General features: G+C 43.4%; 1 protein-coding gene across 1 annotated transcript; it reads left to right on the top strand.

Moving 5' to 3' along the window:
* The first annotated feature begins 6,212 nt into the window (after positions 1 to 6,212).
* On the top strand, positions 6,213 to 22,183 carry LOC140739023 (C-type lectin mannose-binding isoform-like). Its single transcript, XM_073066995.1, has 6 exons — positions 6,213 to 6,251; positions 9,141 to 9,208; positions 13,526 to 13,659; positions 17,054 to 17,194; positions 18,034 to 18,148; positions 21,996 to 22,183. Exons 2-6 carry the CDS (start codon positions 9,157 to 9,159, stop codon positions 22,070 to 22,072), a joined length of 519 nt encoding a protein of 172 aa, XP_072923096.1. The 5' UTR covers positions 6,213 to 6,251; positions 9,141 to 9,156; the 3' UTR covers positions 22,073 to 22,183.
* Positions 22,184 to 25,735: the final 3,552 nt, after the last annotated feature.

Genomic DNA, 25,735 nt, shown 5'->3' with positions numbered 1-25,735 from the left:
TGGGTACAATCTTTCATCGATTCTATTGTGTTTCTTGTATTTACTGTGATTGTCTGCAAAAGAAAAAAAAATGAATCTCAGGATTGAATATGGTGACATATATGAACTTAAATAATAAACTTACTTTGAGCTTTTTAAATGCATCATGTCCTGAGTTTCCATCCAACTGACACCCATTTCCTCATTGGTGGATTCCAGTGTTTACTGGACAGCTCCTATCAACCCAACTGATTTATAGTTCCTGATTTCTCTCTCTTTTCTCCATGGAAACATGCTGGCAAAAGAATGAAACATTATTAAGAGCCAACATGGAACTTACTGTGAAAAATAAATAATTTGATAACATTTTATTCACAGAGGGAGGTAAGTAACATGGAAAAATGATTTATAGTTTTGAACATACCAAGTTATCTCAGTGAACCTGAAAGATTGTGCTGAAGTGGGGTCTGGACTGCACAAATAAATGAAGTCAAGAAATTGATTCACTTTGTATTTCTTTATTAAGCTGAATGCAGCTTTCTTCATAAATCTTTTAATCTAATACCTAATTGTGCTTATTGTGGTCACCTAGAAACATAGAAAACCTACAGAACAATACAGGCCCTTCAGCCCACAATGCTGTGCCGAACGTACTTATTTTGGAAATTACCTAGGGTTACACATAGCCCTCTATTTTTCTAAGCTCCACGTACCTATCCAAGTGTTTCTTAAACATATCTGTCTCCACCACTGTCAACGGCAGCCCATTCCTCGCACTCACCACTCTCTGCGTAAAAAAAAACTTACCCTTGACATCTCCTCTGTACCTACTTCCAAGTACCTTAAAACTATACTCTCTCATGCTAGCCCTGGGAAAAAAACTGACTATCCACATGATCAATGCCTCTGATCATCTTACACACCTCTGTCAGGTCTCCTCTCATCTTCTGTCACTCCAAGGAGAAAAAGGCCAAGTTCACTCAACCTATTCTCATAAGGCATGCTCTCCAATCCAGGCAACATCCTTGTAAATCTCCTCTGCACCCTTTCTATAGTTTCCACATCCTTCCTGTAGTGAGGTGACCAGAACTGACCACAGTACTCCAAGTGGGTTCCAACCAGGGTCCTATATACCTGTCACAGGCTTACCTCCAGAATTCAATGACATTGAATGCAATCTGTTAAATTTTTCACCTGAAGGGTATGGTAGGAAAATGGGAAGTTGTGCTCTTTGAAGGAAGAATTAGCAGAACAGAACATTTTACATGGTGATACACGTTGGTGTGTAGAGGAGTCCTGGTGCACTGGTTCGAAACTTAATCCACAGGTGAAACACACAATTAAAAAGTCAAATAGCACAGTTTCTGTTAGTGTTTGGAGAACAAAAACAAGGATGTCTCGATAGTTTACAATGTTATAGTGAGCTCTCATTTGTCATTCAAGGGTAGTTTAGATCTCAATAACCATGACAGGAAATACTGGCCTTGGAGTTAGTGCAGAATTGATTCACTACACGGATTTTTGGAATGATAGTAGTGTTTATTGAAAAGAGATTGAGAAAAACTACACTAATCTTACTGAAATTTAGAAAAAGAAGTGCCAGTGATCTCACCAAACATTCCAGGATTCTAAGTGGGAGCAATGGAGGACATTAGGACACTGCTTTTTCAATCTGTAGAGTCCAGAACTAAGGAGGTGTCAACATTTATGGATTTAGAAGAGGAGAAATTTCCTTGTTGGGTACCTTTTCAATATTCTGTCTCAGAGGCTCCCAGGTGACTAAAATGTACAGACACTGACTATTACATGATGGGGTCATCTCAATAAATGATACTGACAGTCTGCATAAGCACTGAACATCTCAGTGAAGCCTCTTTGGATGGGAACCTTCTGGTCACCCTCTTTCCAGACACATGTGACTCCAAACCGTGACAAGGATCTTCACCCTTCATTGAATGTTCTCAAAAATTACCAATAAAGACACAGTGATATCTCAAAACTTAGGAACACCACCATCTTTCAGTAACATATTTTTGTGATAAATTCACTAACCTTAATGCCCATTTCTTCTCTGTATTGACGAAAGAGAATATCATGGATGCCGAAAATTGGAGTAATAATTAGTGAGGATTTGAATCAAATGCACGTTAGGAAGGATGTATTTGCAGCTTTGAAGCATATTATGGTAGGGACCAACCAAGTGCACCCTTACAAAACCAGGAAAGAAACTGCGTAAGCCCTTGTGGAGATATTTGCTTCGTCATTGACCATTGGGGAACTTCTGCAGACTAGATAGCAGCTAATGTAATTCCATTGTTCACAAAGGATAACAAGGACAGGCCAGGGAACTGCAGGTCGGTGAGCCTCACTTCAGATTTCATGGAATTACCAGAGGGAATTCTGAGGACAAGAGCTACAACACTTGGATAGTCATAGCTTGATTGGGAATAATCAGCATGATTTTTTGTATGTGTGGGCTGGTCACGACAGATGAATTCTTTGATGTTTTTGAAAGAAGTAATTAAAAGGAGAGATGAAGTTTAGGCAATGGAACTCATTATGCCCTGAGTGTGCATGCTTGGGTTGGTGATGACTGATGAGTAGCCACCAAAAGCATCGAATCATTGAGGAAAAGAAATGCAGAGAGATTAGGGAGCGGTGCAAAAACAATAGGGTTGCTTTGGATAACTTCAAATTCCCCAATGTTAACTGGGATCTCCTTACTGCAGCAGGTTTAGACAGAGCAGAATCTGTTAGATGCGTCTAGCAGCAGGTTCTTAAATCAATATGTAGACAGTCCCCTGATTTGAAAGGAGAAAACTTTGGAAACATGATCACCACTCCACAACTTTTAGATAGTTATGGAAGGAAATATATGGACCTTGCAGAGGAAATTAAGTTGTAACAAGGCCAAGTATGAAAGCATTAGGCAGGAACTAGAGAGAGTAAATTGTGAATAGCTATTGTTGATCAAGTGCACGTCTGACGTATCGAGGGTGTTTAAAGACCAAATGCACAGGCAGGCAAGTTCCAGTAAGAAGGAAGGTCAAAGATGGAATGAGAAGGAGTCTGTGGATTTCAAGAGAGGTGTATTTGTTTAAGAAGTAAAGCAAGTGGAGGAATTTCTTTCTGGTGAATCTGTGGATTTCATTGCGGAGCCATGCCACTGGGTATATTTAAGGTAGGAGTTGATAAATTCTTGCTTACTCATGGTATGAAGGAATACATGGTGAATTGGGGGCAAGAACGAAAATGCATCGGCCATGTTGAAATGGTAGAACAGACTCAATGGGCCAAAGGCCTAATTTTGCTCCTATACCACATGGTCTTGTGATCTTATTTTCTCACATACCTTCTTCTTCCTTCTGAGCAGATTTCACTCCAACTCCAGTTCAACTGAATTCAACCTGATTCTTACAAATGGATTTTTACAAACTTTCCAGAGTAGAGACAGAAAAAGACTTCCTTCCAAAGTGGGAAATGGAAAGAAAGCAGACCAAGGCAAGTGTATGAGTGAGCGAGGTAATCTGTGTAAATACTTGTTTGTATTTGAAGGATTCGACTGAATATTACATCCTAATGGTTCATGTTGATACGATTCATTGAGCTCTAATATCACAAACACATCATGGAATGGCAAGTGCTTTCTGCAGCCTCCATTTCTCAGTATTCAGTTACACTCTAGTAACACTTGAAGCTCACAAGACATTCCTGTTTCTTCCTGCTCATCTTATTCAAATGAAATCAAATAATCTAATACTGTTCATCTGTCACTCAATGATTGGTTGGCAAGAAACTATTATGATGGTTTCCCCTTCCAATTGGGTTAAATTCCAATGGTTTCTAAGATCTACACACATATATAGGGATGCAAAACACTGGAAACTTCATTGACACAGAGAGAGAGAGAGAGAGAGAGAGAGTGTGAGTGAGTGAGTGAGTGAGTGAGTGAGTGAGTGAGTGAGTGAGTGAGTGAGTGAGTGAGTGAGTGAGTGAGTGAGTGAGTGAGTGAGTGAGTGAGTGAGTGAGTGAGTGAGTGAGTGAGTGAGTGAGTGAGTGAGTGAGTGAGTGAGTGAGTGAGTGCTGACCCAACCAGGGGTCGTTTCAAAAAATATCTTTTCATTTAGTGAACTACTGTGTTTTCTCAGTGTCACCTGGTGGGCATGGTTGTTCCTTGCGTTGCTTTTATGCCTAATGGTTTGTCTTTGGACTCGCTCTGATTTTTCACTTTTTGTTTTGCAGGCGTCTCATTTGGAATCATGGGGAATTTTAAGCTCTCTTTGTATTAACCACTTTGATTCAATTTGGGATAATTTAATTAGCTCGGTATTTTCGACTTTTTGTGTTGTAGTGGTTGGCTTTGAGGATCATTGCTTCGTCGGGACACCCATGCTTTCTGATTGGAGCTGAATTCCTGCGTGCTCCAGAGTATATTTCGGGGGACATACCAACCCCTCGTTGTTGGGGTCGTTGTGTTTCCCCGTTCGGTGAAACTCAGACCGGCTTTTGTGTGATTTCAGCTCGTGTGGATTCTGCATAGTTCGCCCGAGCTCTTGCTAGTGTTTCTAGTTGAGGTCTGTAATAAATCTTTCGCTTTGTTTGGACTGCCAAAGTCTCTGTGATTCCTACACTTGAGTTGGCTAGTGACAGTGATGGTACGACCCAGCCGAGAAAAATGAAGTCAGCAGGACTCAACGCGCGATCTGATTTGGCAAAGCAGAACGACACTGTCAGCAGACACGCACGTCTCTCTCTGTCATTGAGTTAAATCCAAAAGCCCAGGAATCAGGTGTGTAACGATCTCTGAGGGAGAGCGCCGATTGCTTCCGAAATCTGCCTACTCCGGAGCGCTTTGCCGGAGTCCGGAGTCGTGTCACGGGTTTACAGCCCATTGTTCTCTGCTGTTCCAACTGAAGCCATACTCAAGTTTCCTACCAAACGAAGTAAAGGGGCTTACATTTTTTCCCTCCTCTACGATAAAGCTCTGGAATGGGCAGCAACTAATAAGGAGAGAGGGGGCCCCGAATGCCCCTTTTATCGGCGCCCTAAGGAGGTTGTTTAATTGCCCCATGGGTGGGCAGCAGGCGGATGCGAGACTCCCTCACACGAGACAGGGATCGAGGATCGCGCCGGACTATTCAATCAAATTCAGAACTTTGGCTCCTGAGAGTGGGTGGAACCGACGAGATCTGGCGGTCTTGCTGTACAAATGGTTTATCCACCATCTTAAAAATGAACTGGCAGCTCGCGATCGATTAATGGACTAATCGATTTGGCCGTTCGTATAGACATCCGTCTGTTAGAGCGGCTTCAGCAGTTCCTCCGTTTCTATCCTACCTGCCCTCGCCCTCCTCCAACTTTACAATTTCCTCCTACAGATCCTTCGCCGTCCTACTCGCCGAATGCCTTGGAACACGAGCATTGGGGCAGGACACATCTCTCGGTTGCCGAATGCGATAGTTTATATAGAGACGTTGCTTGTACAAACATTGGTACCCAAGAATAAGAGAATCAAATGGAACTTTAATATCTCATGACGATTCGCTATCCGAAAGCCCAACGGTCCGGAAATGTGACAAACTTTACCCGGCTCAAGAGGTCTACTACCAACCAGCAGTGGCGTAATGGCGGTAAGAAGATGATCAAGCTTAGCGATAGAGAACCCCATTTGTCGTGGCACCCCTAAATCTGAAAAAATACCCACTGAACCCGAGTCAACAAATGTTGGGCGGGAAACTCCAGTTTAATCAATAGCAAACAGAAGTTTCCCGACCCCTTGAGCATTATCTGGCCATGTGTCTCAAGAGGTCGGGAAACACTGGGGAGCCGCCCCCTCGCCTGTGATCTGTGAATGGGACTCGGGGACTCGGTGTTCTGTTCTGGGTGCCAGATGTGGGATGTCCTGGAGACTCTCAGCCTCCCCGATGGCCACATCTGCGCCGGGTGCATCGAGATGCAGCTCCTTAGAGACCGTGTTAGGGAATTGGAGCTGCAGCTCGATGACCTTCAGCTTGTTAGGGAAAGTGAAGCAGTGATAGACAGGAGCTACAAGGAGGTAGTCACTCCAAGGCTACAGGAGACAGATAAATGGGTGACTGTCAGGAAGGGAGAAGGTCAGATAATGGAGAGCACCCCGATGGCCGTCCCTCTCAACAATTAGTACTCCAGTTTGAGTACTGTTGGGGGGACGACCTACCTAGAGGAAGAGACAGCGGCCGTGCTTCGGGCACTGAGTCTGTCCCTGTGGCTCGGAAGGATAAGGAACTGAAGAGGTCGGCAGCAGTAATGGGACTCTGTAGTTAGGGAAATCTTGCCTGATAAATGTGGTAGAATTCTTCGAGTCATTTACTTGAATTTTCAGAAGGAATTTGATAAGGTGCCACCAAGAGGATGCTTAAGATAAAATCCTGTGGTGTTACAGAAAAGATACTGGTATAGATAGCGGAATGGCTGATGGGCAGGAGGCAGGAAGTGGGAATAAAAGGGGCCTTTTGCAGTTAGCTGCTGGCAAGTAGTGATGTTGAGTGGGACTGCTACTTTTCACATTGTTTGTCAAGGATTTAGATAATGGAATTGATGGCTTTATAGCAAATTGGCGGAGGATACAAAGATAGGTGGAGGGGTAAGTAGTGTTGAGGAAGCAATGCATTTGCAGCAGGACCTCGACAAGTTGTAAGAATGAGCAAAAAAGTGGCAGTTGGAATAGTGCTGGGAAATGTTTGATAGTGCATTTCAGTAAAAGGAACAATATTGCAGCCTGTTGTCTAAATGGAGAGAAGGTTCAAACGTCAGAGGTGCAGAGGGACTTGACAGTCCTCCTACAAGACACCCAATAGGTTAATTTACAAGTTGAGTTTGTGGTAAAGAAAGCAAATGCAATGTTGGCATTTATTTCAAGGGGAATAGAATATAAAAGCAAAAACAATGCTGAGCCTTTATCAGACAATGGTCAGGATGCACTTGGAACATTGTCAACAGTTTTGGGCTCCATATCTCAGAAAGCATGTTTTGTCATTGGAGAGAGTCCAGAGGAGGTTCACGAGGATGACTCCGGGATGAAGGGGTTAAGATGTGAGGAGCATTTGGCAGTTTTGGGTCTGTACTCACTGGAATTTAGAAGAATGGGTGGTGGTTCTCATTGAAACCTACCAAATGTTGAAATGACTAGCTAGGGAGGATGTGGAGAGGATGTTTCCTATGAGGGTGGGGGGGGCGGGGGGGATCCTGAACTAAAGAGCACAGCCTCAAAAATTGCCTGGCAACCCTTTAGAACAGAGGTGAGGAGAATTATTTTTCAGCCAAAGAGTAGCAAATCTTAGGAATGCTCTGCCACAGACTGCAGTGGTGGTCATGTCCGTGACTATATTTAAGGCGGAAGTTGATAGTTTCCTAATTGGTCAGGGCATCAAAAGATTTGGTGAGACGGCAGGTGTATGGAGTTGAGTGGGATCTGGGATCAGCCATAATAGAATGGCAGAGCAGACTTGATGGGATGAACGGCTTAATTCTGCTCCTATGTCTTGTGGTCTTATGGGGAGTTACTACTAGTTGTTCCCCTAAATACCAGAATGTTTGTTTTTCATTAGTTTCTCAGAATCCGCGAGTTTGTGAGGTCAAAATGAAGTGCACTGAACTTGTGTCCGACCTTCCAGAGTTAAAGTTACTAATGCGTTGAAGAGAATCCCTCCTGAATACTCAGAACTCCTAGCAGATTTTAGCAAGAAAAGACTACCTTGTTGCCAGCCCATCATAATTATGATGCACCATTGATCTGGTCTGGAAAGACAGGCTATGGACGTTTACCTCAGAGGCGTTGACAGCAGTGTTTATCAGACCCTCGACATCCCCTGCAGGGGCATGGGTTTTCTTTGTCGCAAGGAAGGACAGCAGCCTGAGACCCTGTATTGATAAGCGGGATTTCAAAAAGATTACTATTAAACTCGTTATCCCCTAATATTAATGAAATCAGCCTTTGACTTGCTGCAAGAGGTTCACATTTTTATTACATCGGATTTCAAGAATAAAAAGTTGCATCCCTGCGCTTACTTTTCAAAACTGTTGTCACCAGACAAATCAAATTACGATATTGGTAACCGGGAGCTACTGACTGTTAAACTGGCCTTGGACGAGTGGCAGCACTGGTTGACGGGCAGTGCACCGTTTATAGTTTTGGAAGGATGATAAGAATTTAGTTTATATCGAGAATGACAAGATACCTTTGGCTCCTGTCATTTGGGATATTGATTCCCCAGTCAGTCAAGCACTCAAGGGGACTAATCTAGTTCCCAGTAATGTTCCCCTCAGTTGCTTTTTTGTGCCTCTTGAAGTTAGGTTGGAGGCTCACAAATGGGGGTATGTAACCAAGTTATCAGCCCACCCTGGGATTTCATGCACCATAGAATTCATAAAAAGGAGGAAGTCTTGGTAAGAGAGCCAAACCCACTGACACACACTAAAAGAAGGGATCTGGTAACTGATTTTCATTGGCATCACCCCGAGTTGGCTTTAGAAGGGAGGATTCTGCCACAACCCGGGGTTGTTTTTGTCAGTTAGTATGTGGACTGTATTTTCTCAGTGTCACCTCGTGAGTATGCATTGTTCCTTGGATTGTTTACCATTTATATCGAGTTGTTGGTCTTTGGTTTTTCACTGTTTTGCAAGTGTCTCATTTGGTAATTTGGAGACTTTCGAGCTTTCGTTGTACTATCACTTTTACTCAATTTGGGATAATTTAATTAGCTCAGTATTTTCAATGTCTGGTATTGTAGTTGTTGGCTTTGGGGACTATTGCTTTGCCCGGACACCTGTGTTGTCTGATTGGGGCTGAATTCCTACAGGCTCCAGGGTGTATTTCAGTGGGGCATGCCAACCTCTCGTTGTTGGGTCCTTGTGGTTCCTTGTCTGGTGAAACTCAGACCAAGTTCTTCTGTGTATTGTGTGTGATTTCAGTTCATCAGGATGCAGTATACTGTGCCTGGGCTCTTCTAAATTTTCAGGATGCTTTCTGTCATAAATCTTTACTTTTGTTGGAATTTCCAAACTCTTGATAATTCGTGCATGTGGGTTCACTGGTGACCCTCAGAATGTCAGTAGGCAGTAGGCTAGCCTGACCTTCATGGCAAATCTTGACATTAATGATTTTTTTTTTGCTTCTGCTTCAGGACTGAGAAAAACACGATGCTGGTGTTGGTTTTGATGGTGACCGCACTGTTTGTCAGTGATGTGGCAGGTAAGGTCCATTGAGTCCAGGGCTTTATAAATATATTGCTGTGAGGAATGAATGCATCAGCATTGTATACAGATTGAGGGACGTGGGAATTTGTGGGCATTGAATCTAATCAGGGAGTGGTAGGAATTGACATTTTCAACTCTGGGCTATTGAGATGGAAGATGAGTCAAAGTCCCTTACAGAGCAGGTGACAAGAGATATTTCCACAATGTCACTTCATAGGAAATCATAGCTACAGGAAGAGGGATATGTGATATGCTGTCAGGAACCCAAGGGGTACAGAGAAAAATGGTTTTACAGCCAATGGTCCAATGCACTGGGTGCTGTGTATCTGTACATGGTGAAGCTGATGACTTAAGGGAGGATATTCACAGTGCTGGTAATGGTAAAGTGGGATCTGAGGCAGTCCTGGAATGGGGAGGGAAATAGGTTGTAGTTGTGCCTGAATTGATAACTTAATTGACATCCAACATATCTTCAAAATATGAAAATGTTGCAGATGGTAACACTTAATCAATATGTCAGTGTTCCAACTGGATAGAGTGTGATTCTGGATCTCCTCTCAGGGAATAAGACAGTACTTGGTGGCATCCGTCAGTCTCGAGAGACCATGGATCTGCGCCTGGAGTTGCCAGGGCGCAGGCCTGGGCAGGGTTGTATGGGAGACCGGCAGTTGCCCAAGCTGCAGGCCTTCCCCTCTCCACGCCACTGATGTTGTCCAAGGGAAGGGCACTAGGACCCATGCAGCTTGGCACCGGTGTCGTCGCAGAGCAATGTGTTGTTAAGTGCCTTGCTCAAGGACACAAACACGCTGCCTCAGCTGAGGCTCGAACCAGTGACCTTCAGGTTACTAGTCTGATGCCTTGCCCACTAGGCCACGCGCCAACACAATAAGACAGTACAGGTGACAGAAGTGAGTGTAGGGGAGCACTTTGGATCAAGCAATGATGATTTCATTGCAGTTGTCCTTTACTTCTTGCAAAATATCATAAAAACTTCCCACATCATCTTCACTATTATTGGCTGTTGGAGCATATAGTACTATTGTTGAAATATTCATAGCTTGCCCTTAGTATTGATAATGCCCAGTATCCCATCAGGTTTTTGCTAATTTCAGCATCTAGTATTATTCCCACACCTTGGTCCTGTTTGTCACCACTTGAATAGGTCATCTTGTATTCATCAGAATTGAAATATCCACTCCCGTTCTACCTTGTGCTGACTTTCAAATGTTCAATTTCTTGCTTTCCATTCTCTAATTTTCAACTTGATAAAGAATTTCCACATTCCATGTTGTTATTTTGATGACGCCATTGTTAAGAACAGTACCCTGACGGTGGAGTCTCACCTGTCACGAGTGTCTCTATTGAGTGAGGGATCATTGCCTGTGGGGAAGACCGCCTTCGCACTGTTGTCCTTATTCATTTCACTATCCACGACAATGATTGTTCTTGGCAATTGTTTCCACAGAATTGGTTTGCTATTGCCATCTTTTCCAATATTTTCTGGGCAGAGTCTTTACAGGACAGGATATGAATGCTGAAGTTGACCAACAAAGAGATGATATTGTTGGTGCATTTTGATTGGGAAAGAAAGAGGTGAGAGTTTCGTGGACTGGCGTCATGTGAATGATCAGATAATAACAAACACATGGTTCAAGCAGCACTTATGTAAGAAGATTGTGGACTTAAAGAAGCCCAGTTGATCAGTACTGCAATCAAATAGACTACATCACAGTCACCAAGTGTTTCAGGAATGCTGTGCAACAGTCCAAAGTGTATCCAGGAGCAGACTGTGACAGTGACCATGTTCCAGTGAGATGCAAGCTGAAGCTTAGGTTGTTAGTGAAGTCTAAGGGTCACACCAAATTACACCTGGCTTGCTTGAGAGAGCCCAACGTGAAGATGAAAAGCACTGTAGCAGTGAAGAATAGATTTGAAGCTCTGTCAGTGGATAACACACCAAGCTGAGAAAGTTTAATGAGGTAGCGGTGGATTAAGCGAGGACTTCATTCCTTAGGGGAAATCTTGTAGAGGAATGTAAAATTATAAGGGGCCATAATTTAGGTGAGTTTTCCCCTGAGGGTGGGTGAGGCTAGAGGTCAGAGGTTTAGGGTGAAAGTTCAAATTTACAGCAAATCTAAGGGGTAATACTTCTCTCGGGGTGGTACATGTGTGGAATGAGCTGCCAGCTGAAGTGGCAGATATGGATTCAACTGTAACATTTAAGTTTGTTTTGGTATATAGATGAGATTGATATGGAGGGCTGCAGTTTAGATGCAGGTAGATGGGACTAGGCAGAGAACCAGAATGATAGAGAAGATATACTGAAATTATTTCTCCACATCACCCATGAATCCTGTGAACAACTACTTGTGTCCATCCCCTTGGTTTTTGAACTTCTGCAGAGCCTAGTCTCCGGATGTCTTGGACATCTGTTCCCACTGCTTACTATCCTACCATTTCCCATGTAGGCCCTTGTCTTGTTTGCTCCCTACTAATGCATTACTGCATTCTCTCAGGATTGAATTTCACTTCCACTGTTGTTCCTAACTAACCAAGCCGCAGATATCTTCTTGTAACCTAATCATTGTTCTATACTGTCTATCAGACTGTCAGCTTTAGGTTGATTGGCTATTGTGAATTGTCCCATGATTAGGCTGGCATTAAATTGGGGGATTGCTGGGGGTGTGACATAAACGACCAGGAGGGCCTGCTCTGTACAGTCTCTCAATTATAATAATAATAATAGTAATAATCATTTCCTTTTGTTTTCCTCACTGAACTAACCTTTAATTTCACTTTCGAGTTAACAAATTATACAACAAAAATTCTTTTGTTTCATCATATGCATGTCAATTATCAAGTTCAATCCACCTCATTCCCTCACCTACACTTGGCCTGTAGCCATCCATCCTACCATTGTGATTCACATGTTTCTCCAATGCTTCCAAGTGCTGTGAGAGTGCCCATCTCTCCCACCGTCTCAGGAAGTGCATCTCAGACTACAAACACACTTTAGGTGAAAAAAATCCTCAGATCCCTACTGAATTTCTTACACCTTGCCTTAAACCATGTCCTCGGGTTTTAGATATCTCTGTACTCGGGAATATTTTCTCACAACCACCCAGTCTTTGCCCCTTGTTATATTATGTATCTCTATCAAGTCTTCATTCAGCCTGCTCTACACCAGCGAAACAAACCAAGACTATCGAGTCTTTGCTCGGATCTGATACACTCCATATTGGACAGTGTCCTGGTGAATGTCCTCTGCAACCTCTACTGTGCAATAATATGGACGCCTGATCTCCAGGTGTCGACTAAACAAAATGTTTCATAAAGTTGTTTCTACTTGAATCAATCATGTGGGACTTTCTCAAACAGTTAGCTAAAATCCATATTTGCCAAATCAAACCGCCTATCCTCACTGACACTTGACTAGAGACCCCAAAAATTTAGTTGCTCGTCACATACAACAATCTCTTAATGGAATGTTTTGTCCTAGAATAACTTGCCAAACTGTAAATAGAACATAGAAAACCTACAGCACAATGCAGGCCCTTTGGCCCACAAAGCTGTGCGGATCACGTTCTTGCCTTAGAAATGAACTAGGGTTATATAGCCCTCTATTTTTCTGAGCTCCATGTACCTGTCTAGGAGTCTCTTGAAAGACCCTATCATATCCAACTCCACCACTGTCACTGGCAGCCCATTCCACACACTCACCACTCTCTGCTTTTATATTAAAAAAAACTTACCCCTGACATCTCTTCTGTACCTACTTCCAAGCACCTTAAAACTGTGCCCTCTCGTGCTAGCCATTTCAGCCCTGGGGAAATAGCCTCTGACTATCCACACGATCAATGCCTCTCATCATCTTATACACCTCAATCAGGTCACCTCTCATCCTCAGTCGCTCCAAGGAAAAAAAGTCAAGTTCACTCAACCTGTTCTCATAAGGCATGCTTCCCCAATCCAGGCAACATCCTTGTAAATCTCCTCTGCACCCTTTCTATGGTTTCCACATCCTTCCTGTAGTGAGGCAACCAGAACTGAACAAATATCAATTTGTTCTATCCTTCTGACTGTGATCTGTAATTGTCTGGTTGACCACTGTTCCTATTGCGAAGGTGTCCGTCCAGAAACCCCTCAGTCCTCTGGCACCATGATGTGGACAAAGAGCATTGGCCAACTTCTGCAGATCCATAGATTTTTCTGGTGTTATGACTACTTGGAATTGGTGCTTTAAATTCTTTAATTATTCCATTTGGTTTAACACATAATACCTGTTCCTATGTCTGATCTGTTTAAATGAAAGGGAAAACCATTTGCTTGGAGGTGCAGCAGCCACTGTGCAAACCTCAAGATTGTGATGAAGGCTGGTTGTATTTTCCTTCTCTCAACTCCTGTTACCGGAATATCAATATCAAAAAGACATGGCAAGAAGCTGAGGTAAGTCACTGAAACCCAATGTTTTCTCTGGAGGCCCAGGGAATACTGGTCCCTGCTGGTTCTCTCCCATGATCTCACAGTACAGCCTCTTGTGAATTGTCCGTGTTGAGTCTCTGTGTTCCAGGATGCACTTCTCTGCAGCCATGGGCTCTGGTTCTATCAGTCCAATCAACGAGTGAAAAATTGCGGAATTTAGTCCATAAAACCATAAGACAGAGGATCAGAATTAGGCCATTCAGCCCATTGAGTTTGCTCATGGCTAATTTATTTCCCCTCTCTACCCATTCTCCGACCTTCTCCCCATAACCTTTCATACCCTGATTAATCAAAAACCTACCAAAATTTGCCTTATATATACCCAATAACTTTGCCTACACAGCTGTCCGAATTCCACAGATTCAACACCTTCAGGCTAAAGAAATTCCTTATTCATCTCTGTTCCAAATGGATGTCCCACAATTCTGAAGCTGCCCCTTCTGGTCCTCAACTCCCTCACTATAAGAAACATCCTCTCCACATCCACTGTATCTAGGCCTTTCGATATTTGATGGGTTTCAATAGGAAACACCGTTATTCTTCTAAATTACAGTGAGTCCAGGCCCAGTTAAGTCAAATACGCCTCATATGATAATCCCTTCACCGATGTGATCATTTTCATGAAACTGCAATGCAAGTGCATTTTTTCTAAGGGACCAAAACTACTCACAACTCTCCAAATCCAGTCTGACCAATACCTTATAAAGTTTCAGCATTTCATCCTTGCTTTTGGATTCAAATAATTGCATTTGCCTTCCTTACCACCCACTCAATGTGCAAGTTAATTTTTAGGGAATCCTGCACAAGAACTCTCAAATTTATAAATTTATAATGAGAAAGAAGTGGTCCAAATACCAACCTCTGTGCACACCACTCATCACCAGCAGCCTCCTTTTATTCCCCTTTTTGCCTCCTATCAATCAACCAATCTTCTATCCATACCAACACTCTTCCTGTAATATAATGGGCTCTTGTCTTGTTAAGCAGCCTCATGTGCAGAACCTTGTGAAAGACCTTCAGAAAATCCAAATGAACAATGTCTACTGACTCTGTCTATTCTGCCTGTTATTTTTCAAAGAATTCCAGTAGTTTTGTCAGGCAATATTTTCCTTTCAGAAAACCATACTGACTGTTTTATCATGTGCCTTCATGTACTCCCATGTACCCCAAAAACTCATCTTTATTGACAGAATCCAATATCATTCCAAACACTGTTCAGGCTCACTCACTTACAATTTCTTCTGCCTCCCTCCCTTCTTAAAGAGAAGAGTCACATCTGCAATTTTCCATTCTCAGGAACTATCCCAGAAACCAGTGATTCTTGAAAGATCATTACTAATGCCTACACAATCTGATCGGCTACCTCTTTCAGAACCCTGAGATGTTGTCCTTCTAGTCCAGGTGACTTATCTATCCTCAGACTTTTTAGCTTCCCTAGCAACTTCTCCTTAGTAATAGCAAAGTCTCTCACTTCTGGCTCCCTGGCATTCTCAACATTTCTAGCACTGCTTGTCTTCTACAGTGAAGACTGACCAAAAATATTTAGAAACATAGAAAACCTACACCACAATACAGGCCCTTCAGCCCACAAAGCTGTGCCGAACATGTTCTTACCTTAGAACTACCTAGGTTTACCCATAGCGCTCTAATTTTTTGAGCTCCATGTACCTATCCAGGAGTCTCTTAAAAGACCCTATCATTTCCACCTCCGCCACTGGCAGCCCATTCCACGCACTCACCACTCTCTGCGTATAAACTTACCCCTGACATCTCCTCTGAACCTGCTTCCAAGCACCTTAAAACTATGCCCACTCGTGCTAGCCATTTCAACCCTGGGAAAAAGCCTCTGACTATCCACACGAGCAATGCCTCTCATCATCTTGTACACTTCTCAATCTCGGTCACTCCAAGAAGAAAAGGCAGCGTTCACTCAACCTATTCTCATAAGGCATGCTCCCCAATCCAGGCAACATCCTTGTAAATCTCCTCTGCACCCTTTCTATGGTTTTCACATCCTTCCTATGGTGAGGCGACCTGAATTGAGCACAGTACTCCAAGTGGGGTCTGACCAGTGTCCTATATAGCTGTAACATTACATCTCAGCTTTTAAATTCAATCCCACGATTAATGAAGGCCAATGCATTGTATGCCTTCTTAACCACAGAGTCAACCTGTTCAGCAGCTTTGAGTGGCCTATGGACTTGGACCCTAAGATCCCTCTGATCCTCCACACTGCCAAGAGTCTTACCATTAATGTTATATTCTGCCATCATATTTGACCTACCAAAATGAACCATCTCACACTTCTCTGGGTTGAACTTCATCTGCCACTTCTCGGCCCAGTTTTGCATCCTATTAATGTCCCACTGTAACCTCTGACAGCCCTCCACAATTATTAAGTTCATCCACCATTTCTTTGTCCCAGATTATTATCTCTCAGCATCCTTTTCCACTGGTCTGATATCCACTCGTGTCTTTCTTTTACTCTTTATATGAATGAAAACCTGTGCCTTCTGAATTCCTCACCCATTTCTGTTCTGCCATCATTCCTGCTAGTGTCCCCTTCCAATCAACTTTGGCCAGTTCCTCTCTTGTGCCTTTGTTATTCCCTTTACTCCATTGTAATACTGATGCATCAGATATTAGCTTCTCCTTCTCAAACTACAGGGTGTTTATTTTTCATATTCTGATCACTGCCTCCTGAGTGTTCATTTACCTTAAGATCCCTAATCAAATCTGAGTCAATAGATAACATCAAATCCTGAATTGCTATTCCCCTAGTGGGTCAATCACAAGCTGCTCTAAAAAGCCATCTTAGACATGCCTTTCCTATCTCACATTGTAATTTGTATCCTACATCTTGTCTACCATTAGAAGGCCTGTATATAACTCCCATCAGGGCCTTTTACCTTTGCAGTTTCTTCATTGTTTTCACAGGGATTCTTCCAATCCTGTGTCATCTCTTTCTAAGGATTTGATTTCACTTTTTGCCAATGGAGACATCCCACCCTCTCTGCCTACTTGCCTGTCATTTCGATGCAATGTGTATACTTGGATGTTAAGCACCCAACTATAAGTTCTTTCAGCCACAACTCAGAGACGCCCACAACATCATACCAGACAATCTCTAACTGCTGTACAAGATCTTCTACCTATTCCGTATACTGTGTGCATTCAAATATTATTGAGGAGAATGGTCACGGGAAACTCCACAACCAGCAGTTAACACAGAGCTGGTTTTGACACCAAACACTCTGAAGAAAAACAAGTCTGTTTAAGGAAATTTCCAACATCAGGTCAGATGATTTACTGAGGGCCCAGTGTCAGCATTAAAGATAATGTACACTTTTATTTATAGGAGTTCTGCAATCAACTCCCACATTATGGAAATCTGGCTAGTGTGACCTCACCCAAACACAACACATTCATTTCCAGTATAATCCTCGCCATGGATGCAAGCAAGCCTTGGACATGGATTGGCCTGAACGACATATGGAAGGTGAAGTTTATGATGTGTTACAATGCCACCACAGGCAGAATTACACCGTACATCCTGCAGAGTAACAGGGGTGTGGCAGTGTGGGGGTTAAATTACTGAGTGTATCCTAATGATCCAGGGACGTGAGTTTGAATCCCGTCCCAGCAGCCAGGGAATTTGCATCCAAGTAAATAAAATTACAATAAGTTCAGTGTAATAACCAGTCGGTGGTGTAGTGGCGTCCATGGTGAGTTGAGTGTTGATTGAACAACTTAGCCTCAAAATAAAAAGCAGCCAAAAGCTGAAGGAACAGCAAACATTCCACCCTTTGTGCCACAAAGCACAGGGAGGGACAACAGTAAATCCCGAGTAAAACATTACTGTCAGAAATGGTGACAGTGGAACGACCAGACTGTTGTAAAAGCTCATCCAGTTCACTGTTGTTCTTCAGGGTGAGGAATCTGCCATCCTTCCCCAGTCTGGCCTCACTGTGACTCCAGAGATCCATCAATTTTGTAGTCTGTGTCCAATCATGTGCAGTCATTTTCTGTCGTTTGTTCCTCTGGTGTTTATGAGATCAGTCTGTGTATTTGTACTCAATGACTCATTGAGTTGTCATTATTCCCTCTCCCTGAATTTTACTCTCAGATCCGGTTTCTTTTGTTCCAGGGATTCTGTTACTTCCATGAGATTTCCCCCACCCTGACAGTCCGTCATTTAAAATCTCATTCACTGCCCCGTTTGTCCTGTCTGCTCGTATTCTGGTCTCACTCTGACTCAGGTCCAGCTCCTCCCTGTACCATTAAGTGACAGGTTACTCCGCACTCCCACAGAAATAATCACTGATTTATATCCCACAGGAAGGGACTTTCACATGGAGTGATGGATCTTCGTACAATTACCAAAACTGGTCTCAGGGTGAACCTAATGATAGAAACAATGAAGACTGTGTGCACATTCTTTATGGAAGTACCGGTAAGTGTAAGAGTGAGAGAAATGTTATTTTCTTTGATACACACACAAAATGCTGGAGGAACTCAACAGCTCAGACAGCATCTATGGAAAAGAGTAAACGGTCAACATTTCAGGCTGAGACCCTTCATCAGGACTGACAAAAAAGATGAGATATCCAAGTAAGAAGGTGAGGGGAGGAGAGGAAGTACAAGGTGGTAGGTGATAGGGGAAAATCAGGTGAGGGGAAGGGGTGAAGTAAGTAACTGGGCTGCTTCACGCCTCCCCCCCCCCCCCAGCAGTTTCACTTATCACCTACCACTGTGTACTTCCTCCTCCTCTCCCTGCCTTTTCTCCATAACCCGTAATTCCCCTACTATGCAGAGATCTATCTTCTGCACAATTTGCTTTTCCACTCAATTTAGTGTCATCAGTAAACTTACACTCAGTCCCCTCTTCCAGATCATTAATGCATATCATGAACAGTTGTGGGCCCAGCACCGACCCCTGCAGCACACCACTCACCACTGATTGCCAACCAGAGTAACACCCATGTATCCCAACTCCCTGCTTTCTATTAGTTAACCAATACTCTATCCATGCTAATACATCACCCTCAACTCTATGCATCCTTATCTCATGGATAAATCTTTTACACAGCACCTTATCGAACACCTTCTGGAAATCCAAGTAAATAACATCCATCTGTTCCCTCTATCCACTGCGCTCATTATATCCTCAAAGTACGCCAGTAAGTTTGTCAAACATGATCTGTCTTTGCTTAATCCATGCTGCATCTGCCTGATGGATCCATTTCTTTCCAATTGCCTCGCTATTTCTTCTACAAGCATTTTCCCAACCAGAGATGTTGAATTAACTGGCCTATAATTACGTGCCTTTTGCCTACATCCTTTTTTGAAAAGTGGTGTAGCATTCACCATCTTCCAGTTTGCCTGGACCTGCCCAGAGGCCAGAGAATTTTGGTAAATTATCACCAAAGCCTCTATTATAACTTGCCATTACTTTCAGTACACTGGGGTGCAGTCCATCAGGACCTCAGGCCCACACGTTTGCTCAGGACAACCTCTTCAGTGATAGCGATTGTTTCCTTTACTGTTCCTAATCTCTACCCAGGTGGATCCAACATTCTGCTCCTTACATCTTGTATCATCTCTCACTATCACTCTGATTTCATCTTTAATTAAGAGTGCTACCCTACCCCCCTTGCCTTCCCTTCCTTATTACCTGATGTCCTTGGATAGTTCATTCCCAATCCTCTCCACCCTGCAATCACGTTTCTGTAATGGCCACTGAATCATACCCCTTTGTACTGATTAGTGGCACATTCACTGACCTTGTTTTGAATACTGCAGGATTCAGAGAAAGTGGCCTTTACACTCATTGTGCTTTTAAAATCTTGTAATCCTTTTCTCTTTTTCTCGACTTTTCTTCATTCTTTTACTTTATCCATACTTCTCCAATCTGTTAAACCAACTCCCCTACCATTTAGTTTAATGCCTTAATCCACAGCCTGATTCAGTAGGATCCAGGTTCCATCAGGGTTCAGGTGAACCCGTCCATTGGAACAGTTCCCTCCTCCCCCAATACGGGTGCCAATTTTCCATCAATTCAAACCCATTTCTCCCACACCAATCCTTGAGCCATACATTTAACTCTTTATTCTTTTTGACCCCGGGGCAATTTGCACATGGCTCAGGTAATAAACCAGAGATTACTACTTTTTTGGTTCTGCTTTTTAATTTAGTCCCTAGCTGCTCAAATTCCCTCAGCAGAACCTCCTTCCTCGTTCAACCTATGCCATTGGTACCCGCATGGACCACGACAACTGGATTTTCCCCTCCCGCTGCAAATTCCTCTGCAGGTCAGATAAGATGTCCCGAATCCGGGTACCAGGCAGGCAACAGAGCCTTTGGGATGTTCTATCCTCGTAACAGAGAACTCTGTCTATTCCCCTGACTATACTGTCCCCAATTACCACTACAGTGCTCTTCTTTCCCCTCTCTTGAATGGCTCCCTGAACAGTTAGGTTGCTCGTCCTTCCTAAAGCCCCACTCTCATCCACTGAGGGAGCAAGAATCTCAGACCTGTTGCACAAGCTCCTCCCATTACCCACCTCACTCACTCGCAGTCACACCCTCTTGCTCCTGACCACGGACCGAATTTGAGGCAGCTAATCTAATGGGTGAGACTACCTCCTGAAACAGGGAATCCAGGTGACTCTTCCTCCTCCCTGAAGTGCCACAGTGTTTGAAGCTCACATTCCATGTCATCAATTTTGAGCCTGAGTTCCTCAAGCAGCCAACACGTTGCAGATGTGGTCACCAAGATCCACAATGGGGTCCACCAGCTCCCACATCATGCAGCTACAGCACGTCACCTGATCCTGCATCATCCCTACTTTATTTAATTAACTGTAATTTAGTGACTTTTTATTCAACTACAAAAGCCTGACGGGCTACTCAGCTGTGCCTCCTCGCTGAAGTCTTTGAGCCAAAGCATTAAGTTCCCACCTCTACACTGGTCCACTCACACTTTGACCCTGCTTTACTTTTATTTGCTCCTGCTAATGAACCGCAAATCAACTGGTCCACTGCTAATGCACCAATCCCCCATGAAATGCTCCATTTTCAAATTCTTCTCCCCAAACTGTGCAAAGTTCTCTATGAATCGCTAATGCCAATTCCATAGATTGTGGAGTCAGTCCAGTGTTGGGGTGAGTGGAGTTATCCACTCTGGTTCTGGAGCCTGATGGTTAAGGGGTAATAACTGTTCCTGATGGTGTGGGGCCTAAGGCACCTGTACCTCCTTCCTGATGGCAGCAGCAAGAAGAGAGCCTGGCCTTGATGATGAAAGTCATTTATAATGGAAGCTGCTTTCCTGCAACAGATTCTCGGAGATGTGCTCACTGGTAGAGAGAGTATTACCTGTGACGGACTGGGTGTAAATACATATTTTGGTGACTTTTTCATTGAAAGTCACCAGTGTTTCCTTTCCAGGCTGTGATGCAACCAGTCTGTGTCCTCTCCATCATGCATCTGTGGAAGTATATCATGTTTTTAGCTGATTTGCCAAATCTTCACAAACTTCTAAGAAAGAGATGCTGCTGTGTCTCTTAGTAAAGACATGTACACGTGGACACAGAACACATTCTTTGAAATGCTAATGCTGAGGAATATAAAGTTACTGTCCTTCTCCACCTCTGATCCCCTGACTGGCCCATGGGCCTCTGGGTCCCTCTTCATCACATAAAGGAAAAATAAAACTTTTCACAGTGAAATTGAAACCAGAAACACTATGTTCATCTTCTGCATTCCAGTGATTCCTCATTCTGCTCCCATTTGGAGGTCCATGAAATGTTGAGGACACAGTTTATTCCTGATGGGACTGCCATACTGTCCAGCCCACACAGGGAGATCCAGCCCAGGGTGAGCCCAGCCACTTCAGTCTGGAACAGACCAAATCCCCAGTGAATTTAGTGAGATGTCAGGGTTCAGCAACACACACTCTGACTGCACGTGGGCCACAACAGCAACTGACTCCCTTTAGTTACAAGGCAAATTAATGGATCAAGATCAGGGAAAATCCATGGCTCACAGACACCGACTCAAAATGATGAAACATTTCACCTAAACAAAAAGCACAAGATGCTGGAAGCACTCAGCAGTTGAGGCAGCATCTGTGGAGAGAGGAATCGAGATGATGTTTCTGTTAATGACATTCCTGATTCTCTCTCCCCACATGCTGCCTGACCTAGGGAGTATTTCCAGAATTATTTTCAGATTCTCAGCTTCTGCAGCATTATGCTTGTGAACTAACAGGTCAATGTTGGATTCTTTTTCTCTGCTTCAAGGTTACGGATGTTGGAATGATTTGCCCTGTGATAAGAAACTTGGTTTTGTCTGTGCCTACAAACTTCTCAATGTTTAGAAGACTCCAGAACCATCCAGCGGATGATTCAGTGCCCTGATTTCTTTGTAGCCGCTCTCACTGTCCGTGGTGACTGTACTTGCTTAGTTTCTCAGCCAATAATAAAGAGAATTGCATCCTGAGTGTGTGTGTTGTTGCTGTGTGAGTCCAGTTTCCAGCAGCCTTCCCGTCCCACTGTTGCTCCCTTCCCAGCTCTGCCCCCAGTGCTGAACCGAGGAGAATTCGGCACATACTGTGCAAAATAAACTCTTTCCCTTCGTCCACACATAGTGTGTTGGGTCCAGATCACTGCGTGGAAGTGAAATAAAGGATCTGAGGAGGGTGCAGAGGGGATTTACTGAAATAGCTGCAGAGAACGAAATTTTACAACACTGTGAAAGAAGAAATGGACCCATAACTACCTTTACACAATTGCACGAAAACCTCGGCTGTCTGTTTAACTGTTTGTTATTTAGCAAACAATTCTTGCTCTTTGACATTTGTCTGGATATAGTAAAATCTGACAGAACACAAGCCTTGTCCAAATCTCCAGTCATTGTGATGAGGAACAGTGGGACATTAGGAATTGTGGAATTCACTGACCTGATAATGAGAGCGAGAGAGATGGTGGGAATAACTCAACGTTAAGCTCCTCTAACCCACGTAGCTCCTACTTAGTTACTGAACTGAGACTTAGCCCTTTAAAGTCAGACAATAAACTACATGACACTGTTCTACAGGTCAAGTTTATTGTCATATGCATAAGTACGGTGAATTACAGATACAATGAAAAACTTGCAGCAGCATCACAGGGATGTAGATTCACACAACACAGAATGTATATTATTCATAACTCATGTAGAAATTACTAAACCTCAGTTATACAAGACAGGAAAATGGCTCTGCAAAACAAGATATTAGTGAGGCAATCACAATTAGAAACAGGCCCGTGGTGATTCAAGCGATGGTCCATAGTGTCCCATTGCTGAGGACGTATTAGAGTAGTGGAGATTCGTTCCAGACTCTGATGGTTGTAGGACAGTCACTGTTCCTGAACCTGGTGATGTGGCATTTCAGACTTTTGCATCTCCTGCTTGACTTTACCAGTAAGCAGAGGGGATGGCCCAGATGGTGAGGATATTTAAGGATAGATGCTGCTTTCCTGAAGCAGTGCCTCATGTAGATGCTCTTGATGATAAGGACAGCCGTGTCCATGGTGAACTGGGCTGTGTCCACTGCTCTCTGCAGTGAGTTGTGGACATAGCTCAGCACATCAGGGAAACCAACCTCCTCTCCACGGAGCCTTTCTACACTTTTCACTGCCTGAGTAAAGCAGCCAGCGTGATCAAAGCCACCACCCACCCCACACATTCTCTCTTCTTCCTTCTTCCATTGAGCAGAAGATACCCAGCCTGAAACACGTCCCACCAGGATCAAGGACACCTTCTACTCCACTGTTATATTATTACCAAATGTTTCCCTGAGTACAATCTGATGGAATCTGGAGCTGACAATCTACCTTGTTATGATCTTGCACTGTATTGTTTATCTGCTCTGTGCTTTCTCTGGAGCCATTACACATTATTCTGCATTCTGTTATTTAGAAATACAGACACTGCACAATCTACCTCGTTGTAGCCTTGCACCTTATGGCCTGTCTGCACTGAACTCTCTGTAATTGGAATTGGTTTAGCAAGATACACTGAAAGGTTTGTCTCGTACTCCAGTTCATATCAATCAGATCATTACACACTGCATTGAGGAGACAAAGTAAAACAGTAACAATGCAGAATAAAGTGTAAAAGCTACAGAGAAAGTGCAGTGTCAGTAAACAATAAAGTGAAAGTTCATAACAAAGTAGATGTGAGTTCGGGAATACAAGAGGTCCATTCAGGAGTCTGATAACAGTGGGATAGAAACTGACCTTGAGCCTGCTGGTATGTGCTTTCAGGCTTTTGTATCTCCTGTCAATTAGGAGAGGAGAGAAGAGAGAATGTGTGGGATGGGTGGGGTCTTTGATTATGCTCACTCTTTACTGAGGCTGCAAGTAGTGTAGACAGAGTCCACAGAGGGGAGGCTGGTTTCTGTGATGTACTGAGCTGTGTACACAACTCTCTCCAGTTCCTTGTGGACACATACAGAGCAGTTATCAAACTGCATCCAGAGTCCACAGAGGGTAAGGATCAATAGGAACATGTCAAAAATGTGTCTCCAAAGGAAGTAGATGCAATAATGAGCTTTCTTGTCCGTGACATGAATGTGTTTGGATCAGCATCAGTTACTGGTATGTTCACTCACAGGAACATAAAGCTCACAACCCTCTCAATCTCAACACCAGTGATGTGGACAGGAGCATGTGCACTGCCCACCTCCTCAAATCAATGACCAGCTCTTCTGTTTTGCTGACATTGGGGAAAGGTTGTTGTCAGAGCCAAATACTCTTTGTACATTAATCCTTTCATTCCTCGGATCATTCTCATGAACCTTGTCTGGACTCTCTCCAATGCTAGCACACCCTTTCTTGGATAAGGGGCCCAAAACTGCTCACACTACTCCAAGTGTGGTCTGACCAATGCCCTATGAAGTCACAGCATTATATCTTTGCTTTTATATTCTAGTTCTCACAAAAAATTACTAACATTACATTTGCCATCCTTAGCACCAACTCAACCTAGAAGACAAACTTCAGGAAATCTGACACGGGGACATCTCTGACCCAGGCACCTGGGAGACAGTATACCATCCAGAAATGTTATTATTATCCACAAAATCTCCTGTCTCCTATCGCTACTGCTCGCTTCGTCACACTTACCTTCTGAGTCACAGAATGCAGGAAACCTGACTACTATGGCTTTCATGTCTAACTTCAGGTGTGATGGTGTTGGGTGCCCTCTAGTGGATAGTGTGAGAAAACACCACCTCACAAAATTCCTCTTGGACACAGGACATCCCACGTTATTCTCAACACATCCAACTTGGCATTGTCAACTAGAAAAATGAGGCAACTTCTAGTCATCCTTAGTAGATCCCTGGACATACACAAAAGGGCAGCATCAGTGTTCCTCTTCCTTTCATGTTAGGATCTTTGAAATGGTACCATCCTATTGTTTTATCAATTTGTACCCTGGAGCTGAGCATGTTTTGGGTTCTGATTTGATGCAGAGGCTTTTCCTTTGTTTCAATCCTGTGAATCCAGTGTATGACAAATCAAGCACCTTCACAATGATACTCAACTGATATTGACTGGTCCTTACCAGGGCCACCCTGTGTCATTGGTTAGTTTGGGTTGATATTACTCTGACTCTCCATCCCAAAGCCCTTGAATTGGAGAAGCTTTACCATGTTTTTGTGGCATATGAGCAGAACAGTGTGAGACTGGTTGTCACCTTGACTGGGTATGCGGAATACTGCACCCACCAAAAAATTAGTCTTCATCACCAAAACATGCTTCTAATAGCTGGTGTCTAGATGATATGTTGAGGATACCCAGTTGGGGACATGTCATTGTTTAACACACATAGCATGAGATTAGACAAGATGTGTTGGGGACAGCTCACAAGTGTTGGCACAGAGTCCAGTGCCTGCATAACACGTTCACAATGCTCGGAAGGCCAACACAGAACACAACGTGAACAGAACACAAGAAGCAACAAAACAACAGCAAAACAAGCCCTCTCCTACCTT

This window comes from Hemitrygon akajei, chromosome 14, assembly GCF_048418815.1.
Source record: "Hemitrygon akajei chromosome 14, sHemAka1.3, whole genome shotgun sequence".
NCBI lineage: Eukaryota > Metazoa > Chordata > Chondrichthyes > Myliobatiformes > Dasyatidae > Hemitrygon > Hemitrygon akajei.
Note: the sequence above shows the minus strand (reverse complement) of the source record. Positions and strands in the feature narration are given on the sequence as shown.

Bases quoted from the DNA above. Each gene is read 5' to 3' on its own strand.
- LOC140739023 (XM_073066995.1), top strand. From the start codon at position 9,157: ATGCTGGTGTTGGTTTTGATGGTGACCGCACTGTTTGTCAGTGATGTG. The intron at 13,660-17,053 runs GTAAGTCACTGA...TTTTATTTATAG, and splicing joins AGACATGGCAAGAAGCTGAG to GAGTTCTGCAATCAACTCCC. The intron at 17,195-18,033 runs GTGAAGTTTATG...TATATCCCACAG, and splicing joins GCCTGAACGACATATGGAAG to GAAGGGACTTTCACATGGAG.